Source organism: Haliotis cracherodii, unplaced genomic scaffold (genome assembly GCF_022045235.1).
Source record: "Haliotis cracherodii isolate W230 unplaced genomic scaffold, xgHalCrac1.p SCAF_40, whole genome shotgun sequence".
In the NCBI taxonomy this organism is placed as follows: Eukaryota; Metazoa; Mollusca; class Gastropoda; order Lepetellida; family Haliotidae; genus Haliotis; species Haliotis cracherodii.
The window spans coordinates 310,420-334,310 of NW_027266298.1; the positions used below are offsets into that span (position 1 = coordinate 310,420).

Consider the following 23,891-nt stretch of genomic DNA (forward strand, 5'->3'; position numbering starts at 1 on the left):
ATACACCACGTACTTACACCACGTGCATACACAACGTACATACACCACGTACATACACCACGTACTTACACCACGTACATACACCACGTACTTACAACACGTACTCAGAACACGTACTTACACCACGTAGATACACCACGTACATACACAACGTACATACACCACGTACATACACCACGTACATACACCACGTACATACACCACGTACTAACACCACGTACATACACAACGTACATACACCACGTACATACAACACGTACTCACAACACGTACTCACAACACGTACTTACACCACGTACATACACAACGTACATACACCACGTACATACACCACGTACATACACCACGTACTCACAACACGTACTTACACCACGTAGATACACAACGTACATACACCACGTACTCACAACACGTACTTACACCACGTAGATACAAAACGTACATACACCACGTACTCACACCGCGTACTTACACCACGTAGATACACAACGTACATACACAACGTATTCACAACACGTACTTACACCACGTAGATACACAACGTACATACACCACGTACTTAAACCACGTACTCCCACCAGGTACTTACACCACGTACATACACAACGTACATACACCACGTACTTACACCACGTACATACACCGCATACTTACACCACGTACTCACAACACGTACATACACCACGTACTTACACCACGTACTTACATCACGTACTTACAACACGTACATACACCACGTACTTACACCACGTACTCACAACACGTACTTACACCACGTACATACACCGCATACTTACACCACGTACTCACAACACGTACTTACACCACGTACTTACACCACGTACTTACATCACGTACTTACAACACGTACATACACCACGTACTTACACCACGTACTCACAACACGTACTTACACCACGTACATACACCGCATACTTACACCACGTACTCACAACACGTACATACACCACGTACTTACACCACGTACTTACATCACGTACATACACCACGTACTTACACCACGTACTTACATCACGTACTTACAACACGTACATACACCACGTACTTACACCACGTACTCACAACACGTACTTACACCACGTACTTACACCACGTAGATACACCACATACTTACACCACGTACATACACCACGTACATACTCCACGTACTCACACCATTTGCTTACGTACTTGCTCTATTTACTTACACTGTGTACTTACTTCATTTAATTACACTACGTACTTACACTACGTGCTTACTACATACTATTCTTACATGACGTACTTACACACTGTACATAAACAATTTACTTACACGACTTACTTACACGACATACTTACACAATGTACTTACACAACGTACTTACACGACGTACTTACACGACGTACTTACAGGACGTACTTACACAATGTACTTACCCACTGTACATACACTATGTACTTACACGACGTAGTTACAGGACGTACTTACACAACGTACTTAAACACTGTACTCTAGAGCCTCTGGAGAAATCATGGGAATGTGTTGATTCTGGTTTCATGATGTGGTTGTTATATAACTTCTCTGTAAGTTTGCATGTTGACCTATAGCTGCTTCAGCTTCACAGCACACTTGTGTCACGTTTAAGTTTGTTTGTGATACAGAATGGATTCCCTACACGCTGAGATGTTTGGATCGTTGCTGATCATTGTATGTAAGTGCGTTTTTCAAATTGACACGGTACAGATACAAACTTGTTATGATTATTATTATTATGTTCTTATGTTACCGGACTTAATATGTGTGTGCGTGCGTGCGTGCGTGTGTCTGTGCGTTCGTATATAAAACCATATGTATATATATTTCCTATACCTCTATTAAGAATCTAGCAATTCCATTGGTAAATCCGTACCACGTGACGAAACAGTACATTTCAGACTGGCTCAACCGTGAGTTTGTTTTGTGGCCTTTGTTATTTTCAATAGACCTGTGTTTGATATATTTCCCAAACAGTGGAATCCGGTTGCCAACAGTAAATGGTTATATGATCCAGAATGTGAGTGACCTTGGCTTAACACTGTTTTGACCGACGTGAAGCAGGTCTTCGACCCTTACTACGTAACTGCTCATGTAACTTCTGTTTTTAGTTTCTGCAGTACAGGGTGACCCGGCATGCGAGTGGGGCAAGTATGGACACAACTGTGACCGACTATGTTCAGATCACTGTGGACTTCATACTAGCAGAAACCTTCGACCCTGTGACAAATATACTGGGACGTGTTTGCAAGGGTGTGTTCGCGGTCGGCATGGTGACCACTGTGATCAACTTTGTAGCCCGAACTGCATCAAAACCACGTGCAATCAGCGCAACGGGGGATGCACCATCGGATGTATAGAAGGATACATTGGATATTTCTGTAACATAACAGCAGGTACGCAAATACAGACAACAGGTGCACAGACACAGACAACAGCTTCAAAAACGCAGACAACAGGTTCACAGATACAGACAACAGCTTCACAGACACAGACAACATGTTCACAGATACAGACAACAGGTTCACAGACACAGACAACAGGTTCACAGACACAGACAACAGGTTCACAGACACAGACAACAGGTAGACTGATACAGACAACATATTTACAGACTTAGACAACAGGTTCACAGACACAGACAACAGGTTCACAGACACAGACAACAGGTTCAAAAACACAGACAACAGGTTCACAGATACAGACAACAGCTTCACAGACACAGACAACAGCTTCACAGACACAGACAACATGTTCACAGACACTGACAACAGGTTTACAGATACAGACAACAGGTTTACAGACACAGACAACAGGTTTACACACACAGACAACAGGTTTACACACACAGACAACAGGTTTACAGATACAGGCAACATGTTCACAGATTCAGAAAACAGGTTCACAGACACAGACAACAGGCTCACAGACACAGACAACAGGTTCACAGATACAGACAACAACTTCACAGATACAGACAACAGGTTTACAGACACAGACAACAGGTTTACAGACACAGACAACAGGTTTACAGATACAGACAACAGGTTTACAGATACAGACAATAGGTTTACAGACACAGACAACAGGTTTACACACACAGACAACAGGTTTACAGATACAGACAACAGGTACACAGACACAGACAACAGGTTCACAGACACAAACAACATGTTCACAGATACAGACAACAGGTTCACATACACAGACAACAGGCTCACAGACACAGACAACATGTTCACAGATACAGACAACAGCTTCACAGACACAGACAACAGGTTTACAGATACAAACAACAACTTCACAGATACAGACAACAGGTTCACAGACACAGACAACAGGTTCACAGATACAGACAACAGGTTCACAGACACAGACAACAGGTTTACAGATACAGACAACAGGTTTACAGACACAGACAACAGATTTACAGACACAGACAACAGGTTCACAGATACAGACAACAGGTTCACAGACACAGACAACAGGTTCACAGATACAGACAACAGGTTCACAGATACAGACAACAGGTTCACAGATACAGACAACATGTTCACAGATACAGACAACAGGTTCACAGACACAGACAACAGGATTACAGACACAGACAACAGATTCACAGACACAGACAACAGGTTCACAGACACTGACAACAGGATTACAGACACAGACAACAGGTTCACAGACACAGACAACATGTTCACAGATACAGACAACAGGTTCACAGACACAGACAACATGTTCACAGATACAGACAACATGTTCACAGACACAGACAACAGGTTCACAGACACAGACAGCAGGTAGACAGATACAGACAATAGGTTCACTGATACAGACAACAGGTTCACAGACACAGACAACAGGTTCACAGATACAGACAACAGGATCACAGACACAGACAACAGACTCACAGACACAGACAGCAGGTTCACAGACACAGACAACATGTTCACAGATACAGACAACAAGTTCACAGACACAGACAACAGGCTCACAGACACAGACAACAGGTAGACTGATACAGACAACAGGTTCACAGACACAGACAACAGGTTTACAGATACAGACAACAAGTTCACAGACACAGACAACAGGTTCACAGACACAGACAACAGGTAGACTGATACAGACAACATATTTACAGACTTAGACAACAGGTTCACAGACACAGACAACAGGTTCACAGACACAGACAACAGGTTCAAAAACACAGACAACAGGTTCACAGATACAGACAACAGCTTCACAGACACAGACAACAGGTTCACAGACACAGACAACATGTTCACAGACACTGACAACAGGTTTACAGATACAGACAACAGGTTCACTGACACAGACAACATGTTCACAGATACAGACAACAGGTTCAAATACACAGACAACAGGTTCACAGATACAGACAACATGTTCACAGACACAGACAACAGGTTTACAGATACAGACAACAGGTTTACAGACACAGACAACAGGTTTACAGACACAGACAACAGGTTTACACACACAGACAACAGGTTTACAGATACAGTCAACAGGTACACAGACACAGCTCTATACACAAATTCTGATTTCAGTGTTTATATGATACCTTTTTTATCTCGCAAGTTCATATCTCAGATTAAGTTGGTAAACCAGTATATATACATTCCTGACATGGCTAAGAGACTAACAAACAACACAATTGTCTCTTCGAAACAAACAATCTATTAATGACATATATACAATCGAAAATCATGTTTCTAAACAGGCACAACAGACGTTCATCACACGGTTTTTATTGAGGAGATGTTTGAAGGACTTTCTGCGCGAGCATGTGGACACTTATTAGATTACTTTTCAATGTTATTATATTTATGAGTTTAAAACACAAAAATTCACACAAGGGAGTAACTCTTCTCTCTTGCAGATTTAATGCAACAACTATTGTCCACATTAATTTGAAAGGAACTTTTTAACTTTTGCTTTCACTTTCCTTGTTTTCAGTTCCTGCAGTACAGGGTGTCCCGGTGTGCGAGTGGGGCAAGTATGGACACAACTGTGACCGACTATGTTCAGATCACTGTGGACTTTACCATGGCACAAAGCTTCGACCCTGTGACAAAGATACTGGGAAGTGTTTACAAGGGTGTGTTCGTGGTTGGCATGGTGACCACTGTGATCAACTTTGTAGCCCGAACTGCATCAGCACCACGTGCAACCAAGGCAACGGTGGATGTACCATCGGGTGTATAGATGGATGCATTGGATATTTCTGTAACATAACAACGGGGAACACAGATACAGACAACAGGTACGCAGATACATCTTCCTTGATAGGCATTTAGAAGTAAGGATAAGATTTAATGGATGAACAACTTCTTTCTGTGTAGGTTCTAACACCGTTATCAAACAAGTGATACCAAGAGTGTGGATATCACTTGCTTGATAACGGTGTTAGAACCTACACCGAAATGTTACTCTTAATTGTAATAAAGAAGTGGTTCATCCATAAATTCATATCCTTTCTTACACATATACAGTTCTCCATCATATACTGGGCAGGTTTGTCGGCAGGATATAGCCAACGGATAATAACGATATCCATAGGGGTCATATGCGGATAGAGATGCAAATATCAAAGGTCAAATAGGGACTGCTTTCACTGTTTCCAAACAAACATGGCGTCGTCCTTGTAACTCGACGATCGAATCAGAATTAACCATCGGGAATCTGGAGAAACTACAGGGATAATTGTCATCATCAAAAGAATAGTCTAACATACTGAAAATCAGTGTTTAACTGTGACGTAGTTAAGGCATTTCACATGTTGTGGCAACTTTGGAGATATAAATTGCGAAACGATTTTCCGAGTGCACTAGCCAAGTGGTATCAGTTTTCATCTGGGGTTGTAGACCTCTGCGTATAGATGTTGAGAAGATGGCATGCAGAAGATTGACAGCTCCTAGTTTCATAAGACTATTTGGATATTAGATGTAAATGTACATCACATTTTGACATAATCCAACATTATTTTGGGTTGATTTTAAACCAATAGATAATTCATGTTTACGTGATGTGACATGTGAACTCCTCACTAAATTGCGCTTCAATAGTGACACCCTATATGCAAGGGAAATTACGAGGGCCTTGTATGACCGCTTCCTTTTAATGAGAAATGTTAATGTACAGGAGTGTGACTTATTTTTATTCTGCGATTGCACTGACTGTACTAATGTAGCAGAATATGTGTGTGCATCGATAAATGATGTAAAAAAACACGGCTACGGGTGTGATTCGTTTTATAAGATGACGAGTATGTGTGGTATACCTTTCTTTCACACCCTGAAATGCACAATAACACTCAAAAAGAATCTTGTAAATTATGACAATTAAAATAAGAACATTATACTTCATTAGAATTACATTATTCATCCATACAGTATATGCATACATCAAATCAAAATACTTCTTAGGTAGTGTAAAACGCGATCAATTGATAAACTTAATAATAATATATATTTACATGTTTCAATAAGTAAACATACCAGAAGTATGGCCTCTAGGTGTAGGTTACACTTTAGTCTGTCACAACTACATGGCCAGGGCTACAGTGACATCAAAGTACCTTGACTTTACAAAAATCTGTAACATGTGCCCACTAATACTAAATACTAATATACATAATACTAATGCTAATACTAACTACGCTATGTATTATTTACACTATATACTAATACTGACACAAATAACTAATGCTAATATTAACTACACTATGTACTATATACACTATATACTACTGGTATGTTACTGGTTAGTTGACAGTTAAACAAAATCTGTAACTGCCACACTAATGGCACACTTATAAAGCGATACTGTCTTCTATGACATGATAACATGTCATACAGTGTCTAACAAAACTTTCTGTTAATCCAACTCATTGGCCTCGTGGATAAAACATTCACGAATTCATTCACCACCTTCTTAATAGATGATGCTTAAAGGGGGGCTATTGTCTGTAATGTCTCAACATAAATAACATGCAATATTGTACTATATTGCACGTCATTACAACACTGGGTGGTTTAGAGCGAGTGAGAACTGAGTAATGAAGATTTAGATACAGTGTTGATTGGCTTACAGACACAAAATATTTTGTACTGAATGCAAAGAAGAAACATGTTCTGTTTTAATACCAAGTGCAATTGTCAGTTATACCCAGTTTACACAGACATGTTTGTGTGGTGATTATTCTGTGGATTAGTTTGCATTGACAATCTCTCAATCCGTCGTCTGTTTTCTATTGTATATTTTTAATCTTCGTAAAATACTCTGTTAAATATTCAGGTTTACCAAGTTTCCCATTTGCTGAATGCATGGTCTGTTGAAACTTGTATGTTTTTACATGATCAGCTGTGTATAATTCGGCATTCGTCTGGCTTGAAATTCAGCTAACTGTATCAGTTTTATTTTCTGTAACAGCTTTTATCATGACCTGTGACGTCAGCAACAATAGTGGTGTATGATCAGATCCTTGACTTTTATTTATTATTCACAAAAAGTGAATCTAAAAGCTAAAAATAAGGCATGATTCTGTCTGTATTCAATTAGCTCCACAGTTGAATGGTGGGCTCACGGCAGTACAATCACGCTGATAAATGCCTCCCTCTCGTGTATTTCCATTGACTGCTACTAATGGATTGCATTAAATGGGAGGTGAGCCGTCGATATGTAATGACATGTATTTACAGACGCATTATCATGTAGTGTTCTCACAAGCTGTGTCTGTGTTGCAGTCACCACTACCTACAGACCATGTGACTGGGGCAGGTTGTGTGCAGGGATATGTACTTACATATAGATACAGACGTTTTGTCTGATAGTGTTCTCACAAGCTGTGTCTGTGTTGCAGTGACCACTACCTACAGACCATGTGACTGGGGCAGGATGTGTGCAGGGATATGTACTTACATGTATATACGGACGTTTTGCCTGATAGTGTTCTCACAAGCTGTGTCTGTGTTGCAGTGACCACTACCTACAGACCATGTGACTGGGGCAGATTTGGGGAAACATGCGATCAAGCCTGTCCTCCAGGTTGTGCCCTGGGTTCCGACAGAAATACCAACTACTGTCAGACTGACACTGGAACGTGCACTCGGGGATGTCGGCGTGGTTGGCATGGCGACCGATGTGAGAAGCTGTGTGGCCGGAACTGTATTGCAGACATCTGTCATCAAGGAAGTGGACATTGTACCCATGGCTGCAGAGGGAGATATACAGGAGAGTTCTGTGAAGCAGGAACAGGTAAATAGGTGGAACCCAATCACGGAACCCTCCTGCTGAGTGACCGCAGCTTGAGAAGCATCAAGTAGTGTTAGGCTCTCGAGGCCAGATAATGAATAAAAGAATACTTGTTCAATTGGACAAAAGAAGATTAAAATGTCAATATAGTAAAAATCGTATGTTTCAAATACAAAATCTGCTGAATGTAAGCCATTGTATGTTTACCTTAAATATCTAATATGCATTCTACTTATTCCCATATAGTATTCTGTTACAGGTGAGGGGCACAACAGACAGACTAATTAGTCATGTTGTGTTTGTCTGTTACAGGTGAGGGGCACAACAGACAGACTAATTAGTCATGTTGTGTTTCTGTGTTACAGGTGAGGGGCACAACAGACAGACTAATTAGTCATGTTGTGTTTGTCTGTTACAGGTGAGGGGCACAACAGACAGACTAATTAGTCATGTTGTGTTTGTCTGTTACAGGTGAGGGGTACAACAGACAGACTAATTAGTCATGTTGTGTTTCTGTGTTACAGGTGAGGGGCACAACAGACAGACTAATTAGTCATGTTGTGTTTGTCTGTTACAGGTGAGGGGCACAACAGACAGACTAATTAGTCATGTTGTGTTTGTCTGTTACAGGTGAGGGGCACAACAGACAGACTAATTAGTCATGTTGTGTTTCTGTGTTACAGGTGAGGGGCACAACAGACAGACTAATTAGTCATGTTGTGTTTGTCTGTTACAGGTGAGGGGCACAACAGACAAAGTAATTAGTCATATTGTGGTTGTGTGTTGTAAGTGAGTGGCACATTAGACACCCTAATTAGTCATATTGTGTTTGTTGCAGATGAGGGGCACTTTACACTGGGTATGCAGTTCATGTCGATGTTACTGGTGTTCTTTATCTTTTCGACAATTTGTTGCTGGAGGAGGTGAGTTTACTTTGTGTGTGTCACACTACTTCAGCATCTAGTTTATGATCAACTCATTTTGTTCAGCGTAACTTTGACATATTTTACATTGGTAAAATGATGTACTAGAATCTACAAGGTTTCAGTTGTACGAACACACGAATGTTACTCTATATTTTCCATGATGCCATCCTTATCAGTAATGGCAATTGTATCCGGTCGTTCACCGATGACAATTTTAATTCAGCACAAGACATGGTTTTATGGAAATGTGAATATGTTTTTGAGGAAATGTCAAGCAGGTGCCCTGTGTTTTATGAAGCAAATCTCTTTGCAGTCCACGATGTAGAAGAACGTTTGACAAAGGGTTTACGTGGCTGATAAGAAGGTAATTCCCATGAAGACCTGTTCTTTGAAGCATGCGGTAGTATCTTCTCTAAATGATTGTTAGAAGTGTTGCTAAAGAGGTGGTGAGTAAGTTTGGTTTATAGTACTTCAGTTATATCACGGCGTGTCGGCTTGATATGGGAGTAAAGTCGGAAGTGATGCAGGTCACAGACGTTTGCGACTATGTGACACCCACGGACACGGTTATGGTGCTGACAAACCTAGACACAAAGTCAGGGTGATCTGGGATTCATAAGCAATGCCCGAAGGACCTCCTCTGTTCAGCAGAACAAATTGTAGCATCTACAACGACTGATCTAACCGTGTCCCCTTATTACTGATAAACACTTCATTACTTTATTTAAATATTGCAGTTTTACTTACCCCCTCTTTTATTCTTTTTTCAGGAATCCCAGTCCTTGTAAGTGCCATTTTACTTTTTCGAATATTACTTGAAGCATAATTTGACAATACACAAGCATGCATCTAAGCATCTTCTAATGGAAGCAGCCATCTAGTGAACTGTTTGATTTGGGAATGTGGGCGTTCTTGTTTCACATTTTACGACTGCCTCTGCACTATAGCCAGAACCAGCATGTGACGGCAATGTCAGGTTACTTGTCTGAATCTAGCAAAGGGTATTCACTATGTATCAGATTATTTGAGTTGATATTTTCAACAATTCACACTGCTATCTCTGACTGCCATGTAATCAACCATTCACTCAAGCCATCCTCTAGGTCAGTCAGGTAAATTCAACACATCCAAGAACACATGGATGATAGTATGTCAAATTACGAGACTGCAAGACGCTGTTTCATCCTTCAGATAGGAATATGTTCAAAAGAACAATATACTATTTCAAGAAACTTTCATATTCCATCAATAATGCGTTGTCACCAACTAATCATCAATGGAAACTTATTATGGATAACCCTGAATCATAATCTTTGATTTCATGCAGAAAGCGAGATATCTTCGACATTAGACTTGTTGCTTTGGATTAAACTATATGACGTAGGTGCTGCCTCACAGCCTTCATATCCCACACTCCAGACAAGGACATTTAAAAGCGTCATATGAATATGGTGTGAACATTCATGTCTCAAAAAAGTGTCAACGTATTTCATCGAAGATAACAGACGCAAATTGTATAAAATAGATAATACAATGTGAAATATACTTTAATTGTGGGAGCATTTGTTCTCAATGAAAACAGCAAAATCTTGTTTGTATCTCTCTTGCATGTTTCCATTTAAAATACACTATTTCAGCCCGTTGAACCAATATGTAACTCACGTACATCATAGCCATGCTAACTGACGACAAAAAGAAACTTTACCACTTTAAAAAATAAACTGCACAAATTTGAAAACACAAGTTCAAACTAATCGTTGCAAAACACATCGTCCAAACTCAGCAATGCTCTATGCAGAAAGTGATACACATCTGATAAATTTAAAAAGTGCGAAAAGGTGAAAAAAAATGTGCCGTTTAGGCAGCCGAAACAACACGTGCAGTTAGAGTTTTAACGATACGGACGGAATGTTTGACACTGATAGAAAACAACACAGAAATGCCCCCACCTGACACCTGAACAACGGGAGCCGGCCCTGGGTATGATACAGAGCCACCCATGTCCACATTGCTGGAACGTTTGGTTGCTCCCGTGTTGCTGTAACGAACCTGATGCAACGTTACAGACAGACATCAGGCAGGCCAAGAACAGGTAGACCCAGGGTAATCACGCCAAATGGAGACCGGGACTTGCATACTTTGCATCTCCCGAATCGCTTCCTGACAGTGACGTCATCAGCGACGAATGCCATAGGGCATATGGTTAGTCGACACACAATGGCCCCCGACTCAAGGCTCAAGTAGTTAGGGCCTTACAGAGGACAGTTATTGACAGCGCAACATGGACTGTACATCGTACATCGTTGGCAGCGACGTGACTCGCAAAAGGCGGTTCTTTCTGTTCCATTAAACTGAAAGCTTGTTTTTGCTACCACGCCTCAATTCGGGCATCTGTCATGCCAATATCGAACGCTGTATGACTGTCAAATTAAATGATGATTTCATTGCGACTTTGATCTTTCCAGTCCATTTTACTTCATGCAACTATCTTTTGTGGTTTTGAAACTTGAGTGATTGCAACCATGGTAAAATATCTTTTGGTCGTCGGTTAAGATGGTTCATACATTCAACACATGACTGTGGTGATGTCGGGCAGTTGTACGCTATTTCCAATTAGTGTCTGGTTACACACAAAAATTGTAACACGACAGACAACACACATGACAGACTCTACATATCACTTACTTATCTATGGAATACTGTAAGGGACATTCTCGCGATCTCGCATTCTCGCGATCTCGACCTTTGGAAACGAGGGAAATATGCCAAAAACACGAGAATGCGAGATCGCGAGAACGCGAGATTTGGCCAAAATCTCGCGTTCTCGCGATCTCGCATTCTCGTGTTTTTGGTACATAGCCATTTTTGTCAAAAGTCGACAACGCGAGAATGCCACATTTGAACATGATGCAAAATCTCGCAATCTCGCAATCTCGACTTGTCAAATTAGGCCACAAAAACACGAAATCGCGAGAACGCGAGAATGCGACCTTTCATTTTCTCGCGATCTCGCGTTCTCGTGTTCTCGCGTTTTAGACCCTGTCCGTGCGCATGCGTAATATCATAAGGTCAAGGCGCATGCGCACGTTAGTAATCCTGTGGTCATGCTTCTTTCATGCTCTTCATTCTCCAAGTAGCATTTAGCAAACTTATGACTTGAGCTTGGAAATGCTATGTAATTTACATACACAAAGTCTGAGTCATCTCCCGTTGTTACAGTTTCCTATGTACTTTATAATAAAACCCTCAACATGCTCAATATATTTTACAAAAGAAATTGTGTGCATGAATGTCCAATGATGGTGAAAACATTAACTATCACCGTCAGTGAGTGAGTGAGTAATATTGCTTAAAGCCGCATCAGCAGTATTGCAGCTATTCGCGGCTACACTGTGAGTTACAGAAATAATCACAAGCCAGTGAGTTTCTCAATGAGGCAATTTTATACACGGCTAGAATATCCATTAAAAGAAAATTCTTACAGACCAATTTGTAGCATTCGGATAAAATGATATTGTCCGATGGTTTTTTTTGTTTTGTTTTTATACGATACCATATTCGCTACTTTAATAAATTGATGTTCATCCGCTCCCGCCTGACAACAAAACATCCTGCCTTACATTATTTTAATGCCCTCAAATTCCTAGAAATAGAAGTATCGTTAATATGAGTGTTTCTACTTTCTTTACCTGATAAAATACTCCGTACACGTAGCCCTACTGAACACACATGATGCATGTGAATCGCATCCGTCGACAGCAATTGTACACATATGCCTAAAGTAGGTCGATAAGAACAAAATAAAACGTTAAATTTAAATGTCTCCTGTCTCCCATGTTTTTAAAAAATCAATCAAACTGTAACTATTAATTTATTGCGGCCATAACATCCAAATGACAGGCATGCTTATACTGGAAAAGTACCCCCAATATCAAGCCTGGGGGACCGGCATGGCTCTGAATAAGTGAGTGAGTTTGGCTTAACACTGCTTTGAACAGTATATATATTTCAGTTATATCCCGGCTTGTAGGTTTAAAGGGGCACTAATCTTCTTCTCGGCTGTCTAACACTGCCAGCTGGGGTTCACTATCTGCCGATTTGCTCGCTGGACGCAACTGAGTGTGACAAGAGACTGGACTACTGTGTTCAACACTGATTGGTTACCTGTAATCTCTGAATTTCAGACACAGGGCGCATGTTAATTAATTTCGTCAGCCTAAACAAACGGACAAAAACAACGATGGAAGCTCATCGGATGTCGTTATTTGGAAATACCCCAGATGGTTATAAACTGAGGGCCAAAAGAAACGTTACCAACATTAACTGATTTGCCACTTTGAAACAAAGATGCCAACCTGTTCAAAAACAGTAAAGAACACATTTCACGAATACAGCCTTCATGTTCTCTGTCGTTCTTTACACGTGCTTTACGGATTTTGGGAAATATTGGTGTTTTTCAGCATTTTTATAAAACATTCTTTCCCAAATTATCGTGCAATCCCGGGTATAAATTACGCACGGATCTGTTCCCTATCAATGGTTGCGATGATTAACACCAACGAACATGCCAAGACTGACCGCTGTCCAGAGTGAGTGAGTGAGTGTGTATGGTTTTACGCCGCTTTTTGCAATATTCCAGCAATATCACGGCGGGGGACACCAGAAATGAGCTTCACACATTGTACCCATGTCGGGAATCGAACCCGGGTCTTCGGCGTGACGAGCGAACGCTTCAGCCACAAGGCTACTCGACCGCCCCGCCGCTGTCCAGAGGGAGAGAGCCATATGTATGCTGGAGCGACACAGAGAGCGGTTGCCATTAACATGAACTGCTCCAGACTGGTCGCACGTCTCCGACAGACTGGCAGAACCGCAGACAGACCACGGAGTGGCAGACCAAAGGTCACGACCCCGCAGGATGACCGCTTTTTACGGGTACTTCATCCGAGGAATAGATTTCTTACTGTGACGTCATCAGCTGCCAACAGCTTAGGACATCCGGTCAGCAGACAAACAGTGACCAGACAACTACGACATTATGGTCTCCGGGCTTATCGCCCTTTCAAGGGCATGACCTTGACCCGTCAACATCGACATGCCAGACTGACGTGGTGCAGGCAAACTCAGCGATGGCAACAAAGGGATTGGCGGCGAGTGCTGTTAAGTGACGAGAGCAGGTTCCAACTCTTCAAACCTGATGGGCGGACGCGAGTTTATCGACGACGTGGTGAACGTACGGCTCCTTGTTGTGTCCAGGAGGTTGAACCTTACGGGGGCGGAAGTGTGATGGTCTGGTTCGGCGTTTGCGGGGACGAGAAGACGGAACTTCTCATCATCGAAGGCAATCTGACAGCACAACGCTACATTGACAATATCGTACGGCCAGTGGTTCTTCCTTTCATCCAGCGTCAACAACGGACGGTGTTCCAACAAGATAACGCCACACCCCATAAAGCCCGTATTACTAGAGACTTCCTCAACGCCAACAGCGTGACTGTCCTGCCGTGGACAGCTCGATCACCAGATCTGTCACCCACAGAACATCTCGGACCAGCTGGGGCGTCGTCTTCGGAAACGTCAACATCCTCCCTTCACGAGACAAGCGTTGATCGTTGCCCTCCGTGAGGAATGGAATCGGATACCTGCTGTCGATGTGAGGACGCTTGTCTACTCAGTTCGACGCCGTATTCGAAGATGCATTGCCGCTCATGGAGGTCATATCCCGTTTTGAACGGTCTGGGCCGTCGTCACCTTAAAGTTGTAACCAATGTTGTTGATCGAATACTGGACGAATGACCCCTTGTTAAGAAATGTCCCTGTTGGAGGTCAAGGACTTTGTTGTTGAATTAGCAATTTTACGGTTCTGAATGATGAATTTCTACAATACAATAATTGGCCCATGGGCGAGATGGTGTAAATATTGAGTTTTTGAACTCTTTTTTTTCATTTTGTCTTCCTTAGTATGTTCCCATGAAAACAGCATGCTTATTTTTGTAAATACCTTTGACCGACACTGGGAAAAGACCGTAGAGTTTCTGGCCTTTAGGGTTTCCAGAATTAAAATGGGACGTGTTAATTGTTATTGCTGCTTCAATTTGTGTTGGTCATATTTTATCATAGAAATATCGTTGGTAACGTTTCTTTTGGCCGTCAGTTTATTTTTATAGTTTAAAAAATGGTATCTCAGCAGTGAAAGCATTTTCGGATTTTGGATTGCGCGGATAATACGATTGCTATCTCTTGTTGTTATCCACGTTTTCTGGCATAACCCTACACCTGTGTCTTTGCTCATTGAACCTATTACAGGTATAGTTAGTGGTAGCACTACTCAGATTACCTGACAACGTTTCCCATTTGACTGTTGTGTCTTGTGTCTGGGGTAATTATTTCATCTGAATCCAGGTTTGAAGTGAGGTGAAATGTATGTTCTGTAATATTCACGTCGCAGCCCAGCAAGAGGAGTGATCAGTTCATTTACCTTTTTGTAAACGGATCATTCCTCGCCATCAAAAGTTCCACAGAAAATACGTTCATTGATTAATCACTGTTATCTTGCACAGTGGGTTTGTAAGTGTTTACATGTGTAGGTTTACTAAAGCAGACGGAATACACTCATATCATGGCGTGAAGTGCCGATGTAAAAACAACATACTTGGTTCAAAGAATTAGCCGATAATACGTTTATTGATTGTTCCATGGACATCATGAACATAATTGTCACACGTGCTATCTCAGCTGACCGATGAGACTAGACACCTTTGTGAAACATTTGAAACAAACTTAGTGATCAGTTGAGAAACGAACACGGGTTATAATATCCAGAAACGCTGTATGTTTATATTTTAAAAGAATTGTATTTAACAGAGCCATGTGAAGTCGAATAAATTTATTTGCACAGCTGCAGACGTATGGGATATTGTTCCTATTTGTGAATGTTCACGGATACATTCCTCGAACAAGGAAGCTGCTCAAATGTATACATAAAACTTCGGTGGGTCGTTACTATGATATTTGCATTTTGTTTTCATTCATTTGCTGTTGCATTGGACAAAATCATTTTTGTTCCTCTTGTACCTGTAGGTGTGTATACATGTATGTTACACTCAGTGTGTAAAATGTGATTCACTCAGGCAACTTATAAAATGTCTAAATATATCAGTAATATAGAAATTGACCAGATTGACTAACAACTTTTAAGAGGTTCAAAAGGGCTTAAAAATAGATTATTTATCCTAGCTTTTAGCACTATTTCAGCAATAACCACTAGGTTAACCGACCGCCCCGCTAGTATTAGAAGCCAAAACTATAGAAACATACTTTGAATTTCGTTTTCTTTAATTTAATCCTATCATTTTCAGTCACTGGGTGATGAAATTAAAACATAAAAATGTTTGGAATTCGTAATAACAATAACATAAATTGACCGATTTTCAGTCAATTTGTAAAATAACTGAATATTTAGGCGTTGCAAAAATTGTCTTCGTGAAACTTTATACATTTTGTCTAAACAATATACCCACAATGAAATACTATTAATAAAAGCGATACCTGCGCTTACGAATGGCGCAGCACAGGTCGCGAACTAGTCTTGATATCTGCTATATCATCCGGATACTCACGGGGGAAAACAATAACAAAGACAACAACCAGTCTCGGGGCATTGCTGTAGATCCCTTTAAAATGGGAGGAAACCTGCCATTGGGATTGCCTAAAAGTCGGGCCAAGAAAAGTCGGGGCGGGCCGGGCCAGCGGGTAATACTAAAAATGGATTGCAGAATAATAAAACGAAACGTGCATATCTAGGCAGATCTCAAATGTCCAGAAACGTATAATTTTGCTCATTTAATTGAGTTTGTATCAAAATGCATCTTCAGCAATGTAATAAAATAATAATTATAGCTACATACCGAGAGTCCATACCGAAAAGTCAGTGTCTTGACTGTGTCTTTACTTTGATGAGAAGGTTTCTCACCGACCTTAGCGTGCAGGGGTGTGATGTCCTGGGCAGGAATTCGATATGACAGTGTTTTGACTACTCTTCTTTCATTAATTAACGTGTTTGGCACTAATTCGTATTAAACCAACACAGGATGTTTTCTGCAAGTGGATATTCGCGAATGTCACAGAACTGACACGGCACGTGTTAATAACTGTCAAAGCGCTTCTAAAGTTACAACACATACTTAACATCTATAGACTAATATTATATCTACCTATATTACACTTTAGTGTCTCATATTGCACTAGCAAACAAGGTGCTCAAAAGAGAAGCCATTTTCCCTCTACATTATCTCTACCTATAGATGTAAACACATTTGAAGATAAATCTGTGATCAATCAACTTGACCAATGTCGCAATCTCGCGTTCTTGTATTCTCGTGTTTTTGTGCTAAATGCCTATACAGTTATATGTAACTATTTTTAAAAAAACACGAGAACGCGAGAACGCGAGATCGCGACACTTGACCAATGTCGCAATCTCGCGATCTCGTGTTTTTGTGCTAATTGCCTATACAGTTATATGTAACTATTTCCAAAAACACGAGAACGCGAGAACTCGAGATAGCGACATTGGTCAAGTGTCGCGATCTCGCGTTCTCCTGTTTTTGAAAATAGTTACATATAACTGTATAGGCATTTAGCACAAAAACATGAGAATGCAAGAACGCGAGATTGCGACATTGGTCAAGTGTCGCGATCTCGCGTTCTCGTGTTTTTAAAAATAGTTACATATAACTGTATAGGCAATTAGCACAAAAACACGAGAACGCGAGACCGCGAGATTGCGACATTGGTCAAGTGTCGCGATCTCGCGTTCTCGTGTTTTTGAAAATAGTTACATATAACTGTATAGGCAATTAGCACAAAAACACGAGAACGCGAGAACGCAAGATTGCGACATTGGTCAAGTGTCGCGATTTCGCGTTCTCGCGTTCTCGTGTTTTTGAAAATAATTACATATAACTGTATAGGCAATTAGCACAAAAACACGAGAACGCGAGATTGCGACATTGGTCAAGTGTCGCGATCTCGCGTTCTCGCGTTCTCGTGTTTTTGAAAATAGTTACATATAACTGTATAGGCAATTAGCACAAAAACACGAGAACGCGAGAACGCGAGATTGCGACATTTGTCAAGTGTCGCGATCTCGCGTTCTCGTGTTTTTGTGCTAATTGTCTATACAGTTAAATGTAACTATTTTGTAAGGTAATTCGTCACGGTAAACACTGGGCGGTCGGGTAGCCGAGTGGTTAAAGCATTCGCACGTCACGCCGAAGACCCGGTTTCGATTCCGGACATGGGTACAATGTTTGAAGCACATTTCTAGTGTCCCCCGCCGTGATATTGGTGGAATATTGCTAAAAGCGGCGTAAAACCAAACTCACTCACTCGCGGTAAACTCGCGTGCAGCGGCGTGAACTGAGGTGCGCACGAACCATTGTATCCAACATCTTATTACTGTCTGCAAACTGGAAAAGTTGGAGGAATGATGTTGGATGATGAATAAAATCTCACGCTCGTGTCGTGTTCATAGAAATTTCTGCTTTGCAAAGTTTATTTCAAAATGGCTGCTCAAAATCACGTGACTTTTGACAATGTCAGAATGCAAATGTTCCAAGTCTTTTGATTATACAGAAATTTTATGTAGACTGGTAACATAATAAAGTCAAGAACACTCTCGGTTTCTTGCCTGTGAACTGACTGAATTTGACAAATATTGTCTAATAACTAACAGTCAAATAACCAGCATGGATGCTTAAAGGTATTTTTCAGAAAGATTTTGTTTGTTTGTTTGTTGTTAACGCCGCACTCAGCAATATTCCAGCTATATGACGGCGGTCTGACATCAAATATATCAACACTCGTTAGGGTGGCCCAGTCGTCTGAGGCGCCGCGATTCTCTGTGCAGAGTTGCATCAGTTGGGCACGCCCGGAACCTATGATTGTGGGTTCGAATCCCGGTTCGCCGTTCTCGTGGGCTTCATCGAAGAGGTAAACGTCTGAGACCTGCATCACTTCGGGCTTTCCTCTCATATTAAGCTGACACGTTGTGATGTAACTGGAATACTGTTTAAAGCAGTGTTAAACCCAACTCTCTCACTTACTCTATAGATGACTACACGTTTAATCGCTAAAATCATTGAAGAACGAAGCGGGGTGAATTATACGATTAATCATGACCTCATTTTTGATGATTCGATTGTGATCATGTAATTTAATATCGCAGAGAGTTTGATGACGTTAATTGTGAGAGGGAAGTGACCGTCAGGTTGCTCTAAATACAAACACATTTTCGTTGAATAGGCGGTTGCATGAAGACGATAAAACATCCCAGTGTCACCCACTGGGTATGGGTAATTTACATGTTTGTCGTGTCTCGAAATATGAATTGTAAATAGTGTATCGTGCCAAATATATGTGAGTTACTGAATAAATACAGCTGTTTCAAGAAAATGGTAATTGTATTTATAATGTTAAGTGTGTTTTACAACATGGACCAGGTTTATATTGTATCTTATTAGTGATGTCGGGATCGAGTTATGGCCCTTGATGAATTGTTTGTTTATTATAGGGTTAATATAATGATTTTGTATATCATTGATTAGTAAGTTCATGTTCATGTACAGAATATAGACGTATGTTTATATGAAACGAATGAATGAAACCTATGCAGTATTGTCTTTATAATGTTATTGTTTTGTACATTAAAGGATGTCATTATCTACTCTGGCAATAAACACTCACACCCGTAGTCTATGTTTGAAATTGTATTTTCCATCACAATCTCCGGTTACAATATGAAAATATGAAAGTTAATTTTGTATATCAAATTGGTCTATGTGAATTTTGCCTTTCATGAATATGCTAACCGTGTATAAAATTGCCTCATGGAGAAACTCACTGGCCTGTGATTATTTCTGTAACTGTAGTACTGCTGATGCGACTTTAAGCAATATTACTCACTCACTGACGGTAATAGTTTTCTTTCCAGCTTTCAGACACATTAATATTTTCACTGCCATTGGACATTCATGCACACAATTTCTTTTGTAAAATATATTGAGCATGTTGAGGGTTTTATTATAAAGTACGTAGGAAACTGTAACAACGGGAGATGACTCAGACTTTGTGTATGTAAATTACATAGCATTTCCAAGCTCAAGTCATAAGTTTGCTAAATGCTACTTGGAGAATGAAGAGCATGAAAGAAGCATGACCAAAGGACTACTAACGTGCGCATGCGCTTGACCTTATGATATTACGCATGCGCACGGACAGGGTCTAAAACGCGAGAACACGAGAACGCGAGATCGCGAGAAAATGAAATGTCCCATTCTCGCGTTCTCGCGATTTCGTGTTTTTGTGGCCTAATTTGACAAGTCGAGATTGCGAGATTGCGAGATTTTGCATCATGTTCAAATGTCGCATTCTCGCGTTGTCGACTTTTGACAAAAATGGCTATGTACCAAGAACACGAGAATGCGAGATCGCGAGAACGCGAGATTTTGGCCAAATCTCGCATTCTCGCGATCTCGCATTCTCGTGTTTTTGGCATATTTCCCTCGTTTCCAAAGGTCGAGATCGCGAGAATGCGAGATCGCGAGAATGCCCCTTACAGTATTCCATACTTATCCGAGCTACACACGCAACAGTCTCCACCCACACGAAAAGAACCCCTATGTGTCTACTGTAGGCACACACACAACAGTCTTTACACACATGACAGGCACCCCTAGGTGTCTACTGTAGCCACACACACAACAGTCTTTACACCCATGACATGCACCCCTAAGTGTCACCTGTAGCCAGACACACAACAGTCTTTACACCCATGATAGCCACCCCTAGATGTTACCTGTAGCCACACACACAACAGTCGTTACACACATGACAGGCACCCCTAGGTGTCTACTGTAGCCACACACACAACAGTCTTTACACCCATGACATGCACCCCTAAGTGTCACCTGTAGCCAGACACACAACAGTCGTTACACACATGACAGGCACCCCTAGGTATCTACTGTAGCCACACACACACCAGTCTTTACCCCCATGACAGGCACCCCTAGGTGTCGACTGTAGCCACACACACACCAGTCTTTACCCCCATGACAGCCACTCCTAGGTGGCTACTGTAGCCACACACACAACAGTCTTTACACCCAATACATGCACCCCTAAGTGTCACCTGTAGCCACACACACAACAGTCTTTACACCCATGACATGCACCCCTAAGTGTCACCTGTAGCCACACACATAACAGCCTTTACCCCCACGACAGCCACCCCTAGATATTTCCTGTAGCCACACAGACAACAGTCTTTACACCCCTGACAAGCACCCCTCGGTGGCTACTGTAGCCACACACACATAACAGTCTTTACCCCCACGACAGCCACCCCTAGGTGTCACCTGTAGCCACACCCACAACAGTCTTTACACCCATGACATGCACCCCTAAGTGTCACCTGTAGCCACACACATAACAGCCTTTACCCCCACGACAGCCACCCCTAGATATTTCCTGTAGCCACACAGACAACAGTCTTTATACCCATGACATGCACCCCTAAGTGTCACCTGTAGCCACACACATATCAGTCTTTACACCCATGACAGGCACCCCTACATGTTTCCTGTAGCAACACACACCACAGTCTTTACACCCCTGACAAGCACCCCTAGGTGTCTACTGTAGCCACACACACAACAGTCTTTACCCCCACGACAGCCACCCCTAGGTGTCTACTGTAGCCACACACACAACAGTCTTTACCCCCACGACAGCCACCCCTAGGTGTCTACTGTAGCCACACACACAACAGTCTTTACACCCCTGACAGGCACCCCTAGATGTTTCCTGTAGCCACACACACAACAGTCTTTATCCCTACGACAGTCACTACTAGGTGTCTACTGTAGCCACACACACAACAGTCTTTACACTCATGACAGGCACCCCTTGCTGTCTACTGTACCCATACACACAACAGTCTTTACCCCCACGACAGTCACTACTAGGTGTCTACTGTAGCCACACACACAACAGTCTTTACCCCTGCGACAGTCACTACTAGGTGTCTACTGTAGCCACACACACAACAGTCTTTACACTCATGACAAGCACCCCTAGGTGTCTACTGTAGCCACACACACAACAGTCTTTACACTCATGACAGGCACCCCTTGGTGTCTACTGTAGCCACACACACAAAAGTCTTTACCCCCACGACAGTCACTACTAGGTGTCTACTGTAGCCACACACACAACAGTCTTTACACTCATGACAGGCACCCCTTGCTGTCTACTGTACCCATACACACAACAGTCTTTACCCCCACGACAGTCACTACTAGGTGTCTACTGTAGCCACACACACAACAGTCTTTACCCCTGCGACAGTCACTACTAGGTGTCTACTGTAGCCACACACACAACAGTCTTTACACTCATGACAAGCACCCCTAGGTGTCTACTGTAGCCACACACACAACAGTCTTTACACTCATGACAGGCACCCCTTGGTGTCTACTGTAGCCACACACACAACAGTCTTTACCCCCACGACAGTCACTACTAGGTGTCTACTGTAGCCATACACACAACAGTCTTTACCACAACGACAGGCGACCCTTGGTGTCTACTGTACCCATACACACAACAGTCTTTACCCCCACGACAGTCACTACTAGGTGTCTACTGTAGCCATACACACAACAATCTTTACACTCATGACAAGCACCCCTAGGTGTCTACTGTAGCCACACACACAACAGTCTTTACACTCATGACAGACACCCCTTGGTGTCTACTGTAGCCATACACACAACAATCGTTACACTCATGACAGGCACCCCTTGGTGTCTACTGTAGCCACACACACAACAGTCTTTACCCCCACGACAGTCACTACTAGGTGTCTACTGTAGCCATACACACAACAATCTTTACACTCATGACAAGCACCCCTAGGTGTCTACTGTAGCCACACACACAACAGTCTTTACCCCCACGACAGTCACCCCTAGGAGTCTCCCGTAGCCACAAACACAACAGTCTATACAACCAAGACAGACACTCCTAGGTGTTTACTGTAGCCACACACACAACAGTCTTTACCACAACGACAGGCGACCCTTGGTGTCTACTGTACCCATACACACAACAGTCTTTACCCCCACGACAGACACCACTAGGTGTCTCCCGTAGCCACAAACACAACAGTCTATACAACCAAGACAGACACTCCTAGGTGTCTACTGTAGCCACACACACACCAGTCTTTACCACAACGACAGGCGACCCTAGGTGTCTCCCGTAGCCACAAACACAACAGTCTATACAACCAAGACAGACACTCCTAGGTGTCTACTGTAGCCACACATACAACAGTCTTTACCCCCATGACAGGCACCCCTAGGTGTCTCCCGTAGCCACACAGACAACAGTCTTTACCCCCATAACAGGCACCCCTAGGTGTCTCCCGTAGCCACACAGACAACAGTCTTCACACCCATGACAGACACCCCGAGGTGTCTCCCGTAGCCACACACACACCAGTATTTACCCCATGACAGGCACCCCTAGGTGTCTACTGTAGCCACACACACACCAGTATTTTCCTCCACGACAGGCACTCCTAGGTGTCTACTGTAGCC

General features: G+C 42.1%; 1 protein-coding gene across 1 annotated transcript in view; it reads left to right on the top strand.

Annotated features, from left to right (window-relative positions):
• LOC139441456 (uncharacterized) overlaps positions 1 to 23,891 on the top strand; it is a 53,769-nt gene that overhangs the window by 6,712 nt on the left and 23,166 nt on the right. The window contains exons 2-7 of the mRNA XM_071222371.1: positions 1,645 to 1,694; positions 2,128 to 2,433; positions 8,024 to 8,302; positions 9,138 to 9,222; positions 9,539 to 9,589; positions 9,996 to 10,009. Coding sequence (XP_071078472.1) covers positions 1,646 to 1,694; positions 2,128 to 2,433; positions 8,024 to 8,302; positions 9,138 to 9,222; positions 9,539 to 9,589; positions 9,996 to 10,009 — 784 coding nt within the window. The 5' untranslated portion in view covers position 1,645. The remainder of the gene's footprint in view (positions 1 to 1,644; positions 1,695 to 2,127; positions 2,434 to 8,023; positions 8,303 to 9,137; positions 9,223 to 9,538; positions 9,590 to 9,995; positions 10,010 to 23,891) is intronic.